Here is a 23,476-nt window from a genome sequence, read left to right on the forward strand (position 1 = left end):
ATCTCCATCTCTCCTTCTAGATTCTCTCTTTTTTCTATCCTTCATTTCCACTCCCCCTGTTTTTTACCCTTGGAGACAACTTGGGAGGAGACGAGTTTGACACCAGAACTTAGACTCATTAGCATAAGGAATGTCACCTTTTCTCTCAGCTGCAGATGACCAGAGCTCCCCTCACCATCTGTTCATGTGTGTGTGTGTGTTTGTGTGTGTGTGCGTCCACCCACTCTGACTTAATATTCTGTGCTATCTTGTTGCATTGATTATGTGTGTTCAGCTTCACCTTCCTCCCACATCACAACGTGGTGTCCTTGGCTCTCTGCACCTTCCGGACTCCTACAGTGGAGTCAGAATATCAGAGAGGATGTTGGTAATATCACACAGGCGAACAAATACACAAACATCACATTTGCTGTTTGCCTCCTTGGATGTTTGACGTGTGTTCTTATAAACGCTGCGTACAGGTTTCAAACACAAAGTGAACGTGGTTAAGGTTCTCTGAAGGAGCCCACTTGTTAGACTCTGTAATTAATTTGTAAATTAATCAATACTCAGTTAAATGGTTAACAAATCTAATCCTAGCAAATCCACTGATGGCTCCATTATTACACATTCCTGTCAAATGGCCAGTATTGATTAAACCCACAAGATGTTATGCCAAATTTATTCCAGGATCATTCTGTTTCCAAATGTCACGGCAAATGTCAACCAGCATAACAAGCATTTATTAGTCGCTCATAGTCGCTCCCTTTTTATATAATTGGGAAACTTGCCTTGGATTTTGATTCTCTGTTTGATTCCTTATAATAACGATAACCCGCTATTCTTAAACTTTGTCTAACACTTAAGCAATATTGGCAGGGTGGGGGTGAAAAGTGTTTAAGAAATGTGCGAATCAGTGGATAAATGCATAAAACAATCAGTGAATAAGCACAGTGTGTTTCTTACCACCCACAGGCGATCGTCACACTGAGCTGGTGATTGCTGATTACACGTGTGTGTGTGGTGTAACTACTGTGGAATCTCTAAAGTTGTGATCCGTGTTTACCATTGATTGATTATTTTACAGATTTGTTCTTGTTTTTTAATGTGATTATCTGACCTACCTTTTTGCATAATCATAACAAACCAAGGCAGCATAGAATTCAAAAGATTCAATTTCTCCATCACGCACTGCTGAGTTCATATTTCAGTCACATTTCTCAAAATCGCCTCTCCGCCAGTTTGGTGGGATGAGAGAAGAGTCAGATTGTTTTGATCGACTCTGACAAACGAGGAGTCAAGATGAAATGACTTGAAGTGCCTTCTTCACATCAGTTAATTGAGTGAACAAAAATTGGCTTCTTGGCCCGCTGCAAATTGCCTCTTTTGTGTCAAATGTGTGTTTAAAAGAATGTGATCCATATTGAAAATGTATTTATTTATAATAAAATTCATATCCAAATTAATTTCTAGACTGCAGCTCAGCTTTGGTAGTGAATGAGTCAGTGGGGAGAAACTGGTCTAAAGAGAGAAATCTTGAGCAGATGGCATCACCACACACACACACACACACACACACACACACACCTCGTTCTTGGTTTGCCGAGTTCACGAGGAGCTGACTGACGAGCTTGCGTCGCCTGTATGATGTGCTCCCACACCAACTTGGGCAGTGAGTGTATGTGTGTGAGTGTGTGTGTGTTTTGTCCCTGGGTTCTGAGGTGGAGCCAGTCAGAAACAGGTGTTATTACAGTAACTGCCCACATGCGGTTACTGTAATGCTGAACATGACTCATTCTGTCATCTCACTGCATTACAGTTTGATTGGAAGCAGTGTCCACTCATTTATGGCCACAATGCAGCTTATGAGTGTATTTATCCTGCCCTGATCCCACCTATGATGTTTAGCTCACTGCAGTCCTCAGTAGTCACTTTTACTCTAGAAGGGCGGTGCACCCGTGACCCCACAATGTTTACGGGGAAATGTCGCCTCCCTGTGGCCAAAGTGTTTATCACCCCGTCCCTTTAGTTTACCCTTTATACTGAAGAATCTGACCCACTGTGTCTGTAAGTTTCAGAAATAATATTTGTATCTTGTTTCTATTCTGTTCTATTCTTATATCATCAACATCTGCTGCAGCCTGGAGATACCAGAAGAAACAAGGTCTGACTAACTACATTTTCTTATCTTTTATATACTGTACGTATGAAACATATGTTCACATGCATTTAATGAGTTCAAAATATATGTATGTATTAAAATGCAGGTTCCTCCCTTTTTATCACTGTAGCAGCTTCCATTAACAGTGCAGGAGCTGCAGGAGGAGCTGAGGGTTCACAGGCTCATGAACAGCCACCTGCAGGAACAACAGCAGCAGCAGCAGCAGGGGAACTCTGGCTCCTACAGGGACCTGCACATGGACCAAGACCACAGAGGAGGTCTCAGCCCCGGCCACAGCCCCAACCACCTCCCTGCACCAAAGCTCAGTCCCAGAGTCAGTCCATCCAACACCTACAATCCAAGGCAACAGGAAGCTGACATCATCATCCACAGCCCCGGGTACGGCTCCAACACTGCGCTCGCCACGCCGAGAATCAGCGCCGCCAACACCCTTCAGCCCCGGCACAGGAGCTCTGCCAGCCAGCCCCTCTGCAGTCCCAGCCAAGGGACGGCGCCCGTGCCAAGCTCCGGTTCGATCCGACCCCGTAGCCCCTGCCAGGTGCCCGGGTGCGACGGCTTCTCCTCCCCGCCCCCATCGGATCCGTCAGAGGAGAACTTCTTCCGGCTGCAGTCGGAGCACGAACGGCAAGCCAAGGAGCTGTTCCTCCTGAGGAAGACCATGGAAGAGATGGAGACCAGAATCGACTCCCAAAAGCAAACTCTGGGTGCCCGTGATGAGAGCATCCAGAGGCTGCTAGAGATGCTCCAGGGCCAAGGTCAGACTCAGGGACAGGTACAAGGACACGGACAAGGACACGGACACGGACACGGACACGGACAAGGACAAGGACAAGGACAAGGACAAGGACAAGGACAGGGACACCGGGCCAGGGGACAGAGGATGGGCGCCGTAAACATGGCAGCACAGGAGGCTGAAGCTCAGATAGAGAACATGCATGTGAGGGAGGTGAGTGTTCCTACATTTTTTGAGAACTCAAGTGTGTATCAGAAACATCTTCAGGAACAAAATCATCTTTTCATCTGTGACATCATAGTGACTCAGAAATGTCGGACAGGCACCCGTCAGTCTGTGAGTGTGTGCTCATTTTGTATGTATTTGTTTGTCATCCATATTTAATAACATTTTCAGTGTGTGCATTTTGTTTGTATATATATGTAGGCGTGTGTGTGTTTGTGTGTGTGTATGATGTATAGAGTGAAAGCAGAGAGCAGCTCAGCAGGTCTTATCAATGGGCCAGATTAGCATACGGACAGCTCTAAGCCTGTGTTTAGCCCTGCAGTTTTACAATCTGTGTGTGTGTGTGTGTGTGTGTGCGTGTGCGCGCGTGTGTGTGTGGTCCTGGGTATTCACACATTCATATGCCAGTTTGTTCCTCGTCCAGTATACTTGAATACATGACTCTGCATTTGAATGGATTTAGCCCACAGCTTTAATTTGTTCCACATTGGATGAAATATTGATTGAAATATTTGTGTATTTCACAAATGAAAGTGCACACCGGTCAGTGTGTGTCTGTGTGGCACAGGTGTGTCCTTGGCACTGGAGCGCTCACAGTAGGCTGCTCTGTGCTCGTCACTCCTACCTTGTTTATTTTTAACTCCTAAATCTTCTTAGCCTGTAATTTGTCTGTGCGTCTGTGTGTGTGTGTGTGTGCTTACCTTCAGTATTGTTTGTGTGTCTTCTTGTTTTATTCCTGCATGTTGTTTGTCTGCAGAAGACAATCAGATTGTTTATGTGCGTGAGCGTGCGTGAGTGTGTGTGTATATGTGTGTGTGTGTGTGTGTGTGTGTGTGAGAGACCTGGGGCCTGCTGGCTTAGTGCCTCCAGCCAGGACACTCCCTCTCTGCTCCTGGTGGCTGATGGGATACGTATCCGCCCTTGCTCGGTGTTTGGCCACTGAGGTGATTTTGTCAGATGGAAGCGTGGGTGTTTCAGCCCATGCTAATGCAACCACCGCTGTGCCCATGTGTGTGCGGGTGTGTGTGTGTGTGTGGGGCGACCTGACCATGCTGTATGTATAAGAGGTGAGTACCTGTTCACACACACTCTTCTCTGCTATGCTATTTTTAACTGCTTGACAGCTTAATACATACTGTGTGTGTGCTGTGGAGAAGGTGGGGTGTGTGTGTGTGTGACTGGCTGTGAGAGGTGTGAAAGAGAGGGATGGGAGGAAGGAGTGTTTTTACAAGTAAGAAAAACAGCCTGTGTTTGTCTGAATATTAATCTATGATTAATGAGGGAAAACACTCCGACCGCCCTGATTGAAAAAAGAGGCGACTGTTGTTCTTTCACCCCCCGCCCCCACCTTTCCCCCTTCTGGCCCTCACTCCTCTCAGGTTGAGATGGGGTGACAGAGTCTGTGTGTGTGTGAGTGTGGGCAGGAGTAGGATAGCATATGTCTGCCGTTGCCCTTGACCCAGGCACCAGTAGACTGCAGACCCTGTGTCGGTCCCTGGGCTCTATGCTGTGATGATTTGATGTGAACCTACTAAAAGTATAATTCTACGTTAAAGTGTTCAGTTTATGGAGACTAACGGAGCCGTTATGGTTTCTCATATCTGAGGTCTTGCTACGGTTCGATTCTGTCTTTGTAAAGTTTCAGGTGGTCCAGATGAAGTCCCATCTCGCCCATGTTTACGCGTCGCCGAGGTGGTTTAGCTGCACGCTTTCCACTTGGCGGCCGATAGCGGTGCGGCCCTATTAGGGGGGGGAGGTGGGGTGGCGCTAACTTTTAGTTCTTTTGATTAGCTCAGAGGAAACCGGCCCAACTGCCTCCCATTACCGCGCCCATTACTCTCTGTTTAATGAGCCCCGCTTGTTTGGCTTTGGCGCTGGGATAATAAATGCCTCCATTTTCTCTTTTTATTTTTCCTCCACACAGAGCTGAGGGTTGACGCGATGTTCTCTTGCTCTTCTTAGGGCCATATATTTATGCTGGGTAGTTATGTTTATGTTGTGTTATTTACTTTAAAGACAAGTTCTCAAGAGTGTTATTGAAGGCCTTTGTGTGAGGGACTCCATTCACATAAGTGGGCGAGGCTCCAGGCTCCTCTTCCTCACCTGCAGGGAAATCACCCATCCAGCTGTCTGTGTTTACGTCTGCATGGTATGGCAGAGCACTTCATCATACCCTCACCTGCTGATGGGTGTTTTCAGGGAATAGTGTGTGTGTGTGTGTGTGTGTGTGTGTGTGTGTGTGTGTCTCTCTGTGTGTGTGTGTAAGTGTGTGTGGCGCTGCTCTCTCACTTCCTGTTCAGCTTAGTCAGCCGTCAGCTCGTCTGTAACGTAACGCAGACACAGTCACCGGCGTATCTGTCGTCAGATCGTTCATGAGGCTCTAACATCTGTTTACCTGGTTATTATCACCAGGATTTTGTGCGTATAGTGTTGTAGTAATGTAAATCCCAAAAGCTTTCACGTAATGACAGCAATCCTTGATGAACATCTTCATTTTCAAACCCAGTCATTTTTATTTTTCTAAACCACATTACATTAGCACACTACCAGCAATCTCCACTAAGGGGCAGTGTTCCATCAGTATTCTCTACCCCACAGCTTCTGCAAACCTTAGTTGTTTGTTGGCGTGCACGTTCACGCACGCACGCACACACGCACGCACAGACACACACAGACACACACACACACACACACACACACACACACACACACACACACACACGCACGCACACTGAGAGGTATAAATCTGGGCCTAATCGACAGTCCCCAGCCGCCGGGTCCCTGCAGACGCAGCAATAACAGCCGCACCACCGGTCTCGTTCCTGCCCAGCCCTGACCTGCAGTACACACACAAACACAAACACACACACAGGCAGTTGGCACACTTTTTAATTTAGAGATCTACCTTCATACATGTCCTACTGCAGATAGCCCCCCCCCCCCCCCTTCCTTCCTTCCTATACCTCCTCTCAAGCATTGATTAAACTTTTTTCTTTTTTGTTTAAGTGTCTCGTGCCAACATGTTGCGTAGAAATGGAAGTACTTGTCAGCGGCCGGTGTCTCTGTTAATCACTTCCCTGCTCTCTCCTCTGGCTCACATTCTCCTTCTGTCAAACTATCAGCTGTACACTTTTGATGTCTCTCTTTCCCTCTCTCTCTCCCTCCCCGGGCTGATACACTATCTGTTGCGGTCGGGTTAATTGGTGAAAGATCGGTGGGACCGGGCGTGGCTCTTTTGCCGCCCTCACTCTTGATTGGCTGCTGTCTAATTTCTGCCTGCTCTAATGAAACCCCTCTCAGCCAACATTAGAGGGCCACTGTAAATACCAGCAACACACACATCAATACTCCCTTCTCCCACACCACACCCCGGGCACCACATACTCTCCACGCTCTGTTGCTCTCCCAGAATGTTGGAGCGGAAAAGTTTATCGGGACAAAATTACACCCCTTGCTCCTCGCTCCCCTCTCCCCCGCCTCCACTCCCCACTTCTCGACAAGGCTTTGATTCCCTCTGATCCCCCCCCCCCCCCCCCCCCTCCTCCTTTGTCCTTTCAAACTGCTCTCTTAAGCCGTCGAGCTGATGGGCGGACACATTTTCACATTTGTGGCAGGCAAATGCGTTTCTTGGGATGGGAATGCAGTTGTCAAATGCGGTCATGCTCTTGTGCCTGTGTGTGTGTGTGTGTGTGTGTGTGTGTGTGTGTGTGTGTGTGTGTGTGTGTGTGTGCGATCTGTGCACGGGGCACATGACACCATTTGCCTTCGGGCTGGAATTGAACCTTTTGACCGTATCCTTCATTCAGGATGCCAGCACTTATTCCTATAGTGTTACTTTTGATCCTATTCATTCCATATGCGTGGCGCTCTTGACACATGTGGAGCAGAGGAGGCATTCTTTGATGACAAGCTCTCATGGACCGCTGAACTCTCAACCCCCCCCCATGAGGTGACACGATTTTGAGCACCGTGTCCTGTCTGTAGGTACAGAGAGCGAATACACTCAAACTGAGCCACAGTCAGACATCCAAGTGCCCACAGACAGACAGACAGACAGACAGACAGACAGACAGACAGACAGACAGACAGACAGACAGACAGACAGACAGACAGACAGACAGACATGCATGCATGCAAAGGGACAGCGGTAGGCACAAGACTATCAACTTCTCCAGGTGAGAGAGGAAAGTCTCCTTTTCTCCTCACTGCACCTCAGTGGGAGCAAGTACAACTCATTGCACAGTTTACTGCGATGCCCATACTGTTGCCATAGCAACCTGGCTTTGTTTACCTCAGTAACTCTCACATTTGTGTATGAAATCCGAAATAAACAGATGCACAATTACAGTACATGACTAGTCCAGGTATCAAATGCTGCAGTAATCAGAGATGGTATCAGTTTATTGCAGGAACGCTGCACCATCCAGTACAAATACATTGACTTCAGATTTGGCTGTGCGTGTGTGTGTCTGCCCTTGAATGCGTGTTTTGCTGGCGCTAGTACGGCCATTATCTTTGTGTAGGCATAGTGGTAGGTCAGCGCTACCATTAATTATTGAAGGAAGGAGCTTGACGCATGTGTTGGCAGAAAGTGTTGCTAAGCGAGAGCTTTGGCACGCCGGGGAGAGAGAAAGCGAGAAAAGAGACAGGGAATCGAGAGATACTGGCAGAGCTAGAGAGAGAGAGAGAATGAGAGAGGAGAATGACTTACTGTATATGAGATTTACCGTATAGCTCAGTGCGTCTGCTACCTGCTAATAATAGAGACGAGTGCAGAGGGAAGAGGAAAGACACATCAGCACCTGTTCCAGACCGGGGAGAAATCCTCACCAGAGTGTCAAACCAGCTTCATCATAGGAAAAGTAGGTTTACATAATTGGAATTTCTAACGACTTTCAGTAGAGGATAACACGCCATCTGTGAACAGGAGACAACTTGAAAACTATGTAGCTGGAAGAGGAAGAGGCAGACTGGCAGAGGAAGCTGGGAGCGATCGCGCTGAGCAGTGTGTGTGTGTGTGTATCCTTCTGAAGTGGCTGTTTATATGAGCGAGCGCGCTAAAATGATGGGTCGCCAGGCGTATTTCTACCGGGTCCCACCGCAGGAGCTCCACCGACGGAACCAGCTGCAGGCCGACCCGGCCAAGAGCAAAGCACTGCAGACCGTCATTGATATGAAGGTAGGACGGGCAGCACCTATGGGAGCCTGCAGGACTTCTGTGTGGTGCTTCTCATAAAGTAACAGAGGTGAACGTGCTTACTGATTTCATTTAGTTAGTTAGAAGTTGTAGGTGGAGTTGAATATAGGGACTCAATCAGTGCAGTCGCGTTTTATCTGGATTAGTTTAATGTCAACGTCAAACATTTCAACGACTGATTAACTTGGTGGCTCAGCTAGTGTAAGAAGAGGATCTGAATGTAAGGCAGAAACATTGTGTTTATAGTTCTGGCCTTGTGTCTGTATGGGGGCCATGCCTAAGGAAGGTCCATTATTGGCCCACGCAGAGTTGAGCACTTATTCAATTTGTTTCAAATGTCACATATGGAAGCTTTCACTCTCATCTCAGCCCTTTGAAGTCGCCGGAGCTGTGAAATATGCAGTTGACTCCACATGTGTCAGCACACACACACACACACACACACACATGGGGTCACATACACACACACACACGCACGCGCATTTTAGTGCTCATTCAGCAAACGCTCGCTCCCAAAGTGGCTCTTTTACAGCGAAAACCACAGTTATTTTTCACACATACTTTGTGATTTGTCCGCCTATTAACAAACTGCATATGTGCCACACCGAACGAGAGCGATAGAGAGAGAGAGAGAGCGAGAGGCCAAATGAAATCCGACTGGCATAATGAGGAGAAAGCAGAATAAACATTTCCAGAAGGTCGAGAGAGGGAGGGAGAGAGAGAGAGAGAGAGAGAGATGGTTTAAGCACAGAATGTCGCTCGTGTGCATTTTTAAAGTATTTGGCAGCTTTTTTTTCCTTCAAATTTCTGACCAGTGCAGCTGTGTGTGTGTGTGTGTGTGTGTGTTGACCTGTTGTGTGCTGCTTTTTTGATTGCAGACCACCAACCCCCCATTCTGTTTTGACCCCGACGTTGTCTGGCAGGTACAGTAACCAGCATGAGTCGCAATTATATTCCCATTATTTATTTATAATTTTTTATAAGTTTATATTACCCCCCCCCCCCCCCCCCCCCCCCCGCCCCTCCTCCTTCTATCACAAATTCCTCCTGGGTTGGAATGCAGCTCCCATGATGCAGTTCATGTTTCAGTGGTTTTGGAGGCCCCCGGCTTTTACAACACGTCTTCCTATTGTAGCGACTGTTGTTTTTGATACGAGCTCTCCCTCTGTGTGTTTCCTTGGCGTCGCCCTGTTTCTCTTCCTCTGGTCGCTGTGTTTTTCTCTCCGTCCACCATTTGTGAACCGCAACAGGAATAATGAACAGCGGTTAGTTATTAAATTGTGTCAAGGAAATTGAGGTGAAGCAATGGAAATGATTCAGTAGCATTTTTTTGTGATTTGGGTACGATGTGTGTGTGTGTGTGTGTGTGTTGTCTGTTAACGAATCAATCAACTGTCTGCAATTTAAAGTGTGTCCTTGCATTCATTCCTTTGTGCATGTGTGTGTGTGTGTATTATTTGAACTGAACATATGCATTCCTGTTTGCATGGTGCGCGCGTGTGTGTGTGTGTGTGTGCGTGGGATGGTATATGGAGGGCCCGTGTGCGTTGCTGAGCTGATGTCAGAGGATGTAATAGAGGTCAGATGCTTACATGTTGCCTGTGGTTTGCGCTGATGGCATCATGCAATCTGTTTCCATTTATTCAATTACCTTTCTGCTCTGGTCCAAGGTTTACCATTTAACGTACGTCTCAACCTATGCATCCAAACAACCTCAGGACCCGTCCGTGACAGGCCCTTCCATTCCCTCACTGAGGAGGAAAACGTCTCCATCCTGCACCACAGCCTCTTAGATATGTCACTCCAATTGACTCCAATATATGGAGCTATACGTTAATCGGTTACAGTCTACATACACGGGATTAAAACTGTAAAGGGTTTATCTTTTCCAGCTTAAATGAGAATATGCTGAATGCTGTTAGGAGGGTTTGCTTTTTTTAGAATCATTTCCAAATTCCAAATGCTTACTCAGATACATACAGATGTTTAAGGTTAGAGTAGTTCTATAGGCTTATTTCTCCTCTCTGCCTGCGTCTTTGATCAAACAGCTAATCAGTGTGTCAAATCTGAGTTAAGTTTTGATGCGGCTTTATGTTTTCCTGCTCGCTCACAGCCCGACTCCTCTGAGATCTGAAGCTACAAGAAACCACTGCTGGGGAATCGATTCATCCCTGTTAGAGATACATGTTGAACATATCGCTGCTTATTTCCTCTAATTTAGTCCAAATCTGAATTGCGTTGTTTGTGTTGGGCTTCGCCAATCCGATTTTCTCTCTAAATCTATCAGTCTCTTGTGTTTCTCATGTGCATGACCTTCTGTGCTCTCCTTGGTCCTGGTTGTACTCTTGCACTTCTATACAGCGTCTCCAGTCTCAGCTGACTGTGTTCCTGCCTGTAGGACACCAAGATCTCCTCACTAGAGAGGAACATCAGAGACCTAGAGGATGAGGTCCAGATGTTGAAGACGAGCGGCCTGCTGCACCCTGACGAAAGGCAGGACGATCTCAAGCAGGTGGAGGTCTACAAGAGCCATTCCAAATTCATGAAGACAAAGGTAGAGCGTCTTTTCTGGGGGACATCCAGGGGACATAGACGCCTCTGCATGACTCGAGTGATGAGTGTTTTCCCACTGACATAGATGACAAGTACATCAAGAACGTTTCCATGTGCATGTTGCATGACCCCATTGCATGCTCCCGGAGAACCCAGCGCACATCTGCAGTGATCCGTACGCCAACACAAACTGCGTGTTACATTATAGTTGTGTCTCTTGGCATGTCCATCGTGTCGAGGCGCAGAAGAAAAACACTTGTGCGTTCACCTCCAGCGCTGCGCGGGTATCACGTCTTGTAAATGTGTTTCTTATGTTTTCCCCCAGTTTATTCTCTGCTGCCATAATAGGATTCCTTTATTTTCCGTGGTAGACTTGTGTGTCCTTGCTCTGCGCCTCTGTGTAACGTTACAACGCCGTGTCTGTGTCTCTCCTGCCTTTAGGTGTGAGGAAGAGCCGCACAAGGCCTGGTTTAGGTTTCTCTAACTCAGGCTTTGTACTGTTTTTTTCATAGACAGACACACACACACACATATATATATGAATGGTTGATTCATAAACCCCCTGTATAGGATCCATGTTAAAAATTGAGGTTAAAGTTTCCCACGCAGCGTCCGTAGTTTCATGGCGCCATTTGTCATTTCCATCTGGGGAATTCCTGATGCAATCTTAAAAGAGATGTTTTTATGAATGGGGCTCTGACAGATGACTGCGAGGCAACAACAGGCAGAGGAGAAAGAGCTCTCTCCTCACCCTCGCCGACCCGGGATCATATACATCACAGCGATGGCACTGCCCGGGTCTCTGACGTCTCGTCTTTCCGCGTACAGTTGGGACTCTAACTCCAGAAATTAAACCACCGTGAATGTGAATACGCCCCGGCACATGCGTACTTCATGCAGTGTTCAGGGTCCCCGGTCTTTCAGCAACTGCGGCGGCAGGTGTTGAGGTCGGGCTTTGATAAGAGGGGAAAAAGGAGATGGCATCCCCGACCTCTCCGGTTTCCTCTCGGAGGCTTTGATCTGCATGAAACACCAGGAAAAGGGATTTTTGAGAATATCGAAACGCGTTTAAGGATGATTGGCAGCCATTAAGGGATAATAGGCAGGTGCATCCATCCAGTTTGAGGCTTTGGCGTTGCAGTGTGTACGTATACATGTCACTGCCCACCCAAAACAATCCTCAAACTTGCATTGAGCGTTTGTGAGAGTCGTCGATAGGAAGCATGGTGCATGTGTGGTTGAGTGTGGCGTGTGGTTTGAGCACATAACCAGCCGGGAGGGAAACCTTCTCCATTTCCCGGCTGGCTGGGTGCCGTAGTTTAGTGGCTGCTGTCTTCTTGTCTTTGTGTCTCTGTAGGGCCAGACCTTGTCACCATGTGTGTCTCAGAGCTCCATCAGACCAACTCCCACCTTCCTCCTTCCCAACCAGCAGCCCTGGATCGCAGAACAACCAGAAGTACTCCTCTCTCTCTCTCTCTCTCTCTCCCTCTCTCTCTCTCTCCCTCTCTCTCTCTCTCTTTCATTTAGCCTTGTGTTCCTTGGATTACCTGCCCCTTATTTAATTCATACTGTTCTCACTCCTTATCCTGGGATCTCCAACCGCCTCCCTGCTTATTTCCTGACTTCGTTTTCTCGTCCCATCTCACTGTCCTCTTACCTTTCTAAACTGATTATACGTCTCAGTCCTTTTTGACTTCACCTCACCCTTGATCCTGTGTCTCCTCTCATTCTGTCCCCTTTCTCCTCTGCCTCCCCTCTCACTCTCTCTCTCTCTCTCTCTCTCTCTCTCTCTCTCTCTCTCTCTCTCTCTCTCTCTCTCTCTTTCTCTCACTCTCTTTCTCTGGCCAAGCTCTGCAATCAGAATTCCCCCATTTTGATGTGAACCCCGCACACACAATTAGAGAAATCTCTCGTTGAATCGGCTTGGTGCATTTTTTGGCACGAGTGGACAGATGACAATCTCCTCCACACAGCTAGTCTCACTACAGAAACATTCTTCTGTTAGTCCATTTGATTTCCTTTGTGGTTTTCTCTCCTGTTCTGTACAGCCGCTCTAAAAACAACCCGCAATCTGTCAGCTATTTAAATATAATATTCCTCCACATGACTCTGTCTCTTTGCATGTGTCTCCATGTATTTGCCTGTTTGCTTTAGCAGTGCCAGGTGATAATTCAGCGTTCTCTCATTCATTTTCTCACCATTTAATATTGTGACAAAATTCTCACATCGGGATATCCTGCTTTACAATTATTTACACAAATGATTAATATTACAAATCCAAATAAAATACTGATTATTTGCAAGTAATAAGGTTTTTTCTCATTTTTTTTTCATTAAGCCTAATGAGGAGTTACATTTTTCCCAGATAATTTTGATAATAACTATATAGCTTGTAAAGATATTGTGATTCGTTATCTCAATTTGATCCATGTTAACCTTTATTTAACCCTTCACATTCCAAAGATATGTGTGATGTGAAGTTCTTGTTCAAGGAGAACAAAATGTGAGAGATGTCAGTAAGATTGGCTGAAGCTGATCACCTATCCCTTAATGAGGGGTGTATGTGTGTGTGTGTGTGTGTGTGTGTGTGTTCCCCCTTCTCCTGCTCCAAATGAGTGTTTTTAGTGTCTGTTTGCTTTTGTATCTAAGGATGTATCCAGTCAGATGACGTAGTTTGTTCTGTGTGCTAATGATAATCAATTTACTTGCTTTGTTTTTGTTCTCTGAGATCATATTTATTCACATAATGATGATTAAAAATTGTGTGTGTGTGTGCGTTGTTAGATCGAGCAGCTGAAGCAGGAGCTGAGCAGGAAGGAGGCAGAGATGCAGGCGCTGCAAACCAAACTGGAAACGCTGACCAATCAGAACTCGGACTGCAAGCAACACATCGAGGTGCTAAAGGAGTCACTCAGCGCCAAGGAGCAGCGTGCCAACACACTGCAGACAGAGGTCAGTGCGCACACACACACACACACACACACACACACACACACTCACAATGATACATAGAGGCACTCCAGCTTCTTAAGTAAATCCTTGTAGAAACACACAGCGCCTCAGATGAATGACAGTGGTGCCTGGAAGTGAAGAGGTCTGCATAGCAATAACACAATAAAGTCCAGTTTCCTGACATGTTTTGACTGGGGTTATATGTCATCATGTGCGTCCACTTAACAAGGATTAATTGACAATTTGGGCTTTTAGCTCTTTCGTGAAATAGTGAAAATTTAGCTTGAACAGACAAGCGAAGTAAAAAAAAAAAAGAAGCCCCCCTGCCTCTTAAACACACTGACTTCACATGTCTGGCATCGGTCAGCGGGCGGATGGACAATAGCCAGATTGGTTGGAGAAATAATACAGAGGAGATAACAGATAAAGCACATTCCAGGCCTTCCATCAGTCTCAAATGCCTCACATTTGTTTTTATCAGCACGCAGGAACGCACAAAATTGTTTGCTTAAGCATTTTACCAGATGGCACCAAATAGCTGTGAAAATGGAAATTAAAGTTAGGCTTTGAATGTTTTCTTCCTCTTCTCCGTCTTCTTCTTCTTCTGCTGCTGAGCTGCATTGTGCCTGCAAAGGCCTGGACTGTGACTGGAATGACACTCAAACACGTCTTGGTAAAAGCGGCGTGTGTTTTGCTTTACGCAATTCATCACAAGTGCTTGCAGCGACCTTCAGTTGCACTCATTTACCACATACGCCTAATGCACGCTCTGCATCCTCTCTCTTCTCTCTGCCGTGCAATTTTTCCCCTCTTGCTTACTCCCTAATGGCTGCCGAGGGTGGGTTGGAAAATATCTGTGTGTGTGTGTGTGTGTGTGTGTGTGTGTGTGTGTGTGTGTGTGTGTGTGTGTGTGTGTGTGTGTGTGTGTGTGTGTGTGTGTGTGTGTGTGTGTGTATGTGTGGGGCTCCTTTTGTCCGTCGGTAGGCACGGTAAGCGTGAGCGTTTCAGGCCTGGAGAAAACTGGCAGCCTTTTCCTTTTTTGGCCTTTGAAGTTTCTAAACTCTGCAGCTTAAACGCTTTTCACCGGCGCAGCAGCCGTCCAGGGTGGAGGCGGTTTCATGCAGGGGAGTCAAAGGTGGCGGGCGGAGGAGCGTGGGGGGTGTTTAGCATTTTTTTTTCTCCATCGCCATCTCGAGTTGGAACTGATACTTAAGATCTCTTTGTATTCAGCAGTCGTGAGTGGCCTGCTAACAATGTCCACTCATCATTACAGGAAGCAATTTGGGACAGAATTACACCTAATTGTCCATACATGTGCAAGGAATTTTGGCCCTGGCAGTTAACCCAATACATCATACTTAAAGGAATTGGTTTTTCTGTGGGTGGTTTGGTGTGCGTAAGCTTTTTGTTTGTGTGCACCACTAAAATAGAAAGGTAAAGAAATGTGTGTCCCCTTTGATCCATCAGCGAGCCGGTGTGTTTTGTGGCGTTCTCAGCGCCCTGTGGCCTGTTTTCTCATCAAACACACACAGTCAACGTTGCTCGACTCCAGTTGGTCGCTGCTCGAGTCGTATTTTTCTTCTGGGAGAAGCTAAGGTTTCCTGGCCTAAGTGGGCACACTGAGAGTATAAGTAACATGATTTGGGGCATTTAGGCGCTGCATTCCTCTACTGTCAGTCATCCCAGCGGAGAGGACAGCCGCTCTCAGAGGATCTTCCCTCTCACTTCCATCCTTCCACCCTTTCATGTTTGTTTCAGCTTTCCCACATCTCATTTAAAACCCCTGCATTTAAATATTCTCTCCTCCTCTCTGCCCGTCACACTCCGACTCGTATATGTGTGTGTGCCAGGTGGCTCCGGTCTCTGAGTGACAGTGGTTAGTACAGTGAGCACAGTGGTCCACTCCGCCGGAGACAGACTGGTGTCTCCCAGGCCGAGGGAGACAAAAAAGACGGGATGTGCGGCCCGAACAGAGCGTCCTCTGTGAGCGAGGGAATGGGAAAATGGAAGTGTATTTATTTGTCAGTCAAAGTTAGGGACAGCTTCTAAATGGGTGCGATTGAATCTGTCTCCAAAATAACACGAGTGTGTGTCTGTGTGTGTGTGGGAGAGAGAACACTGCGAGTCCGCTGCCCAAGTCTGTGGAAACTTAACCCTTTAATACAGTAGGTGTAAGTATCCTTCCTGCCCCGATCAGGAGAATGCAGGCGTGTAACTTTACCTCAGTGGATCAGGTTAACCTATCAGAGACCTTCCTGCATTATTAACCAGCCAGTGACAGAGAGAGGCCACAACCTCCGAGGAACGAGACGTGTGCAGATGATTCACCTACATACAAAGGATAGTATGATATTGAGTTTATGAAGCATTTAGAGAACAAGTTGTTAGATATGAGTGTTGTAGTAAAAGAGCCCGAATCAAAGTGTGTGACATTATAGAGGTTGTTTGTTTGATTGAAATGAGGTTGGCGTTAGGGTGACCTGATCATTTAGGGGAGTCGGGGTCAGCGTGTGTGCCGCCGGGTGATTTACTGTCTCAAATTGCTTCGCCTGTTTGCATGATGAGATACATTTCAGCATATTTTCTTCTCGGTGACACGCTGCTGTCGGCATGATTTTCATCCAAGTCAGAAATTCAACACTTTTCTAATTAACTGCAAAGTTCCCTTCAAGCCCTCGGCCCTAATTTATGAACTCATCACCACAAGGTTAAACCCCATTATTGACTTGGAAATTTCCAAACCAGCAGTGGCCGAGCTTTTGCTGTTGTTGACCACAGGATCCCTGGAAACACGATGATGTCGGGCAGCAACGCGGACCAGAGACGTATAAATAAACTTATAAAGTTATATAAATAATATCCACTGACGTACTTGCATTTGATTCATAAAGAGAACATTTTGTGCTTGTCTTTGTTTGTTTACAAGTTTATGCAAAACCATCACTCAGCTGTTCTGCTGGTGAATATGGCAGCAAGCTAAACCAACGGCGTAACAGGAGAAGGATATTGGTGTGTGTGTGTGTGTGTCATAGGTGGAGCCTGTGGTGTAACTGCGTCATCGTGTACAAATACAGGATTGGGACCAGCTTCAACTCTGGCATCCCAGCATTGTTCCAAATAATGTGAAACCCAATAATAATAATCATATTTCGCACAAAACTGGATCGGCGCCTGTAAACACTGTGAACTTGCACTTTGTTGTGTGTTATTGCGCCCCCTGGGGGTGGAAAACTGGATTCCGCCCTCCTCTTTCAGCAGAGAACCAGCACCTGTGGGGGGTTTGCAGCTCTACAAAGATAGCACAGTGTATCATGTGGAAACACGTAACACACTGTGCGACTTTGCACACATAATTTCTTTATATTCTTCGTTGTTTTTTATGTCTTTGATTCAGTGCAGGCTGCTGCTTTGATTTACATATTTATCATGTAAAGTGAGCGTCTTACCGAAAGCAGCACGTCCACACGGGGAATTCTCCATCACTGAGAGCCAGCAGAGGTGTCAGGATGGATGGCAGCAGTAGTTTGTAGCTGCACACCTTTGTGCACGTTAGTAACACGCCGGTGTTTACAGAGAACATAGCCTGTGGTATGTTTCAATGTATTTCTCACAGCTGTGACCTTAAATGTCTCGTGTTCTCACCGTGGCCTTTTAGTGCGTCTGCCAAAAGACCTCCACTGAGTTTGGATTCTGAGGTCGAGGTGTAACGACTCAAAGCAGATATTAATGACTTTAAATGACCTGCTAGCATTAACCACAGAGACAGTGATGAATAGAGAGAAAATAACGAAAAAAAGTGAAAAAACTGGAGCGGACGAGGGGAAGAATGGAGAATAGACGGAGGAAGAGAAGGAGGAGAGAAGTGAGTGAATAGAGCTGCCTGATAGATGGAGACGGCTGCCTGCGTTTGTCAGTGAGTGATGTGATAATACGATGTGCTGCGGTCCCTGCTGGCCTGTTTTTGTTGATCTTTCCTTGATCTGGTTGCTGATGGATGGTCCATGTAGGTAGTGAGGCAGAGCAAAGATGTGGTCTCAACCTGGTTCCTCTCCGCCCTGGACTCCCGCCCTGCTGTGCTCTCTCGCTCTCTCTCTCTTTCTCTCTCTGTCTTTCTTTCTGCCTCATTCCCTTTTGTTCCCTCCCTTCGTTCTCTTGCCTCACACTGTCTCCATCTGTCTTCTCTCCTCCTCCTCCTCCTCCTCCTCCTCCTCCTCTCTCTCTCTTCTATTGTTCTTTCACTCTGATGGTGCTATTACAATAGAGGATACACAAGGAATTCAGACTAGGTGAGAACCTGATGAACTTGCTCAACGCTACAGTGAAGCGGTTTGTATAAACAAGTGGAAAAAGTTCCGGTTTTAGCTTCACCACTAACTGTTGCCTTCACATTTAAACCCTGGACCTGTTGTCACGAGTCTAACCGGCGCGACCCGGTCCCAACCGTGGCAGACCAGATATAATATGACCTCATGTGAACTTGACTGACCACGGTCACCCTTCCCAGGCCCAACAGCGCGCTCCTGGTTTCCTGGGGCATTGTGGTTTGGGACGCAGTACGAGCAGCACAGCATCGGGCCCCCCAGAACAAACATGGCAGGATCCAAAATAAAGCCCCCGCGTGTTCTTCAGAGGCCATGTGGAAAAGCCATAACGTGGAGTTATAGGGGTCAGAAGAGGGATGAGATATTTAATGGCTTGCACAGGGAGTGAGGTAAACATGTGCAAGGCCAAAGGAACAGACAAACACATGTGTGTGCCGGTGTGTGTGTGTGCCGGTGTGTGGACGTGGTTGACATGTTTGCATACGGCTGCACATGAACATGCACATGTGACACACACACAATGCACGCTGGTGTTGCTGCACAGACGCATGCTGCATGGTTAGACACAAACCATGCGTTAAGTTAGAGAGTAGCCAATGAGGAAGGCTGCCAACAGGTGTGTCTCTCTCTCTCTCTCTCTCTCTCTCTCTCTCTCTCTCAATCTCTCTCTCTCTCTCTCTCTCTCTCTCTCTCTCTCTCTCTCTCTCTCTCTCACTCTCACTCTCTCTCATATTGCTTCATATTTCTGGATACATTGAAAATATTATAAAACCACATGACACCACACACGCACACACACACACACACACACACACACACAGCCACTCAGAGTAATAGTGCCTTGCTCCATGTGCCGTCAGTCAGAGGCTGGTTAACCAATAGGCTGTATGGTGCTGACAGCGACAGATAGGAACAAAGCCCTCCTTTCTCTCCCCTCTGACCTTCTCCCTCTTCAGGGTCACACTGGTCAGCTCCGACCACTTAACCCTCCAATTTCATATGTACATTATCATACACATCTGCCCTCATATGCAGTACAATGTGAGTACAGCCACGGATCAGATTACTGTCCAAGTTCATCAGATCAGCTAACATGCATATTCACATAGAGAATCACTGTGTGTGTGTGTGTGTGTGTTTGTGTGTGTGTGTGTGTGTGTGTGTGTGTGTGTGTGTGTGTGTGTGTGTGTGTGTGTGTGTGTGTGTGTTAATGAAGAACAAGGACTCTAAACTGTTATTAAGCATTATAAGCTTTATTCTGTATATTTAAAATCACTTAACGTGTGTGTGATTATTATTTGCTCTCTAACACAGCTCTAGACAGATGCTTTAGTCTGACCACGGCAGACCCAGGATGGTGCACACACACCTGCCTGCATGTCTACATACCTAACGTACAGTATGTCTGCATCTGTGTGTTCATCATTGCAGCACATATACATACGTTGACACTGCGCTTCCTCCACCAGCTGTTCTTTGGCCAGCGACTCTCAGGCTGAAATCAAAATGGAGTAATGCAGTGCAGGTTTGTACCAGCATTCATTCCCCCACATGTTTGCCATGGCCAGAGTAGCTGTTGAGTATGGTTTTTGAACAGGAAATGGATTCCCTGGAAACAGGATGTAGCAACTGGCACGCAGCGCTGGAAATGATCAGGAAAAATAATCAAAGAAGGAGCAAGTGTTAATGAGGGGGAACGCCTGCAGCGACTCTTCCTTTCTATGCGCGTGTGTGAGTGAGCCTGCGCGTACGTGTGTGTGTGTGTGTCCATCTCTGCTTGAGGAGGTAATGATGATGGATGGAGGGCGAGGGAGCGATGGAGGCAGCTGTGCTCACTGAGGGTTGGTGTGATGGCACTTGTGGTGAGTCCCCAGCAGCCTGTGTCATGTATCCTCTGCTACAATACCAACACATGACATGATGGACTGCCATACTTTGGCTGAGCGCCGCCATTCACTCTGTTGACAAAAGTCTCTTTGTCTGCCAATTCAGAGAGTCCTGTGTGTGTGTGTGTGTGTGTGTGCGCATTCATTCGTTTTGTCTGCATCTGCGCTTTCCCATGTTCCCTATAGCCTGCGGGCAGACAGCTGCGTTGCCATGGTTTTATCAACAGATGTTGCCGTGTATGGATGAGGTGACTGTCCACATGGCACCCTGCGGCTCCCTGCTGTGAGGCGGTTCGCATCCGCTCATTACCCTCAACGGGCCCGGAGGTGATCCGTCCATTATGCGATGGTTAAGTACCATCTTATCCTCGGCTTTGATGAAACACCTTGAATGACACGCAGATCTACGGCCTCGGGACAGGGAACCGTCCCCTCATATCCGCACAGATCAGACCCCAGTGTCGTCATGTCTGCGGTGGACACCTTAGATGCTGAGGAAATCCACTTTGCGTGTGCGTGTGCATGTGTGCGTGTGTGTGTGTTTGCATAAAACAAGAAAGAACCTGTAATGGGTTTGGAAGACATTTGCTCTGAGCTCATGCTTGGTCTGTTACGTGCTTGATTCCTATGATTGCCAAACATGGATGAATGCATTCACATAGACACACAGACACACAGACACACACACACACACACACACACACACACACACACACACACACACACACACACACCATGACAGACTCCCTAACCTCTTGACCCCTCAGCAGTGACCCCTGACATCTACTGGAAGTTTCTATTGCCTCATCAGGAAACTATGGACCACTTCCGTCTCCCCTCCTCACATCTGTGCGCGGCAAAGATACCCACAATCAAGTGCTCATACACCATGTGTGTGAGGCGGCGCAGTGTATATATACATATGTCCGTTATAACAACACTGACTGAAATCATCGGATTGCGCAATCTTTTTTATTTTCCTTTCCCCCTGATCTTTAATAACGTAGGCATTACTCAGAGTGAAAGCAAAGCTAACAGGATTTGCCTGCCAGCCATTTACCTCAGATGTATATATCATACATATGGACTCTTTTCCTTCTTCATTATGTCATGCGTTACATTCAATAAAAATAGATCTTTTTAATAATTATAGTCAGTGTGAGAGATTCTCGAAATGGGAAAAAACCTTTCCTCCGTCTTTGATGCGATCCAGGCTTGGCTACATTCAAAGCTACACAAACATCAATTAGTCAAAAGTTAAATCATAAATTTGGATGATTAATTTCGCAGCTCGACCCTTAAAATAAATGATATGTAATGGCTGCACTTGGGCTGTATTTATTTAGCCTGGTTGGACATGGTACAGGCGTGTGTAGAGACCATGACAGCATGAGAGCAGAGCTGAGTTCAGACTGACCCTACAGAGCGCCGAGCTGCACCGTGCTGCTGTCAGTGGAGGTCAGCTACAGAGAAGGTGAGATGTCAAAGCAATATTGGACTCCTGGGTATGTAAGTGAGAATCCCACTTGTTGATTCGCGAGTGTGTGAGCGTCGGTGCGTCTTCGTCCCCTCGGGCCCTCTGCTGCGGTCTCGCCGTCGTCTTCGGTTCTGTTTTGACTGTCGTCTGCTCACATGGCCTCCGCGTTTGTTTATTGCGGCCCGGAGCCGACGCTGGGCCGCGATACCTTTGTGGGACGCCCGTGCCAGAAAAACTTTTATGATGAAATGCGAGTCGGGGAAAAAGAGAGGTGAGGACAAACAGAGAAGCTGTTTTTCTTTAAGCCTCTGTTTTACTTTGCTAACCAGTGTCCAGAATCCACATTTGGCTGTCGGAGCGAGCATGACAGAGGAAATCGAGGGGCGGGAGAGAGAGAGAGAGAGAGAGAGAGAGAGAGAGAGAGAGAGAGAGAGAGAGAGAGAGAGAGAGAGAGAGAGAGAGAGAGAGAGAGAGAGAGAGAGAGAGAGGGAGAGAGGGAGAGAGGGAGAGAGAGAGAGAGAGAGAAGGAGAAGGAGAGAGTGTGTGCGTGTGCCTCTTAATGTGTATGTGTGTGTGTGTACTTGTGCGTTTAATTGCTTGTGTGCATTCAGGCTGTCACACGTAGGAACAATTTTAAGTGCATGTATATGAGTGTGTTACTGTGTTTGCTTAAAGAATGACCGCATATTGCCAAGAATTAATAGTTCTGCAACCGCAAAATCTTGAAAACGTATCAAGGACTTTTCTTTTTTTCCCAACGACACGGTGTAGAGTGAGGGACTGGAAAGCTTTAAGTCGAGTCGGGGGTTAAGATGAGGTGATATGGACGTGTTTCTAATTCATCTATGCAGCGGCACGCCTGGGTGCAATCTCCACAGCGCCCCCCTTTGGATTTGGATTGTGCCAGAATGGACAGAAGTGTCTCTCTGTCTCTTTGTCTCTGTCCTTCTTTTGTCCTTTTCTGTCTATTCAGTCGCGCTTTATGCGTCGTCACAAAACAGACAAAACTTAATCACGTGAGCGGAACGAGTCCCCCCGGCCGTCTCGGAGTCGTTCAGAGTCCTGCTGTGTGTAATGTCTCTCTCGCCCGTGTTAGAATCGCACCCGATAATTCCTCTAACAAGACACTTTTCACCAGCGGAACGTCAAAATCTCAGGATTGTTTCCTGTATCCTCACTGCTTCTACGCCACTTCTGTCTTGTTGCGCTTGACCCTTCCTGCTGTGATCTCACACAGCTCTCTCTCCCTCTCGGTGTGTCCGTCTGTCCGTCCTTGTGCCTGGCAGGGTTGAGCGTTTTAGGAGCACCATCACAGCTTAGCGGGCCGGTGCAGGTGAGACTGTAGGGATTTCCTGTTAGGCCTCTACCGCATTCTTTCTAAATTGCTCCTTGCCAGGTGGGGTTCGGTGGGAAGGAGGGAGGCGTCTCTCTCTCTCTCTCTCTCTCTCTCTCTCTCTCTCTCTCGCTCTCTCGCTCTCTCTCTTCTCCCCCCTGTCTCACACACAGAGGAAGGTTTAGTGGCGTCCCCTGTGGCGTGTGTGCCAGCGTGGAGCACGGAGGACAGAGCGCGTCTCAGTATTAGACTCTGGTTGTCTGCCAAAGGAGCAATATGAGATAAATACTTGGCCGTCTTACACCCAGGGGTCCCGGCCCTGCTTCTAATGCGACCACTCGAGTGGAGCCCTCCGTGTGTGTCCGTGGCCTTACACGACGAGCTCCCATTTCACACAAGGACGGACACACACACACATACACTCATACACTCCATGGGAGTCAGGAGCATGTCTCAGCCACGTCCTCTGTATATGTATTGTCATTTATTGTAGTTTTGTGCTCTGTTAGCTGCAGAATCGCCCTACACAAGCACACACACACACACACACACACACACACACTCCTTCCGTCTCCTTAAGTACCCCATAAAATAGTGGAGAGATGAGCTGGAGAACAGAACAGATCCTTGCGCTTTA

The 23,476-nt window shown here is 47.2% G+C and overlaps 1 protein-coding gene across 1 annotated transcript in view; it reads left to right on the top strand.

Moving 5' to 3' along the window:
- The window catches only part of LOC143012927 (ERC protein 2-like), a 122,517-nt gene that overhangs the window by 4,254 nt on the left and 94,787 nt on the right, over nt 1-23,476 (top strand). The window contains exons 3-7 of the mRNA XM_076166269.1: nt 2,120-2,143; nt 2,271-2,916; nt 8,153-8,298; nt 10,715-10,870; nt 13,654-13,821. Coding sequence (XP_076022384.1) covers nt 2,120-2,143; nt 2,271-2,916; nt 8,153-8,298; nt 10,715-10,870; nt 13,654-13,821 — 1,140 coding nt within the window. The remainder of the gene's footprint in view (nt 1-2,119; nt 2,144-2,270; nt 2,917-8,152; nt 8,299-10,714; nt 10,871-13,653; nt 13,822-23,476) is intronic.

This window comes from Genypterus blacodes, unplaced genomic scaffold (genome assembly GCF_046128005.1).
Source record: "Genypterus blacodes isolate CSIRO-AG114 ecotype Tasmania unplaced genomic scaffold, CSIRO-AGI_Gbla_v1 ptg000156l_1, whole genome shotgun sequence".
NCBI lineage: Eukaryota > Metazoa > Chordata > Actinopteri > Ophidiiformes > Ophidiidae > Genypterus > Genypterus blacodes.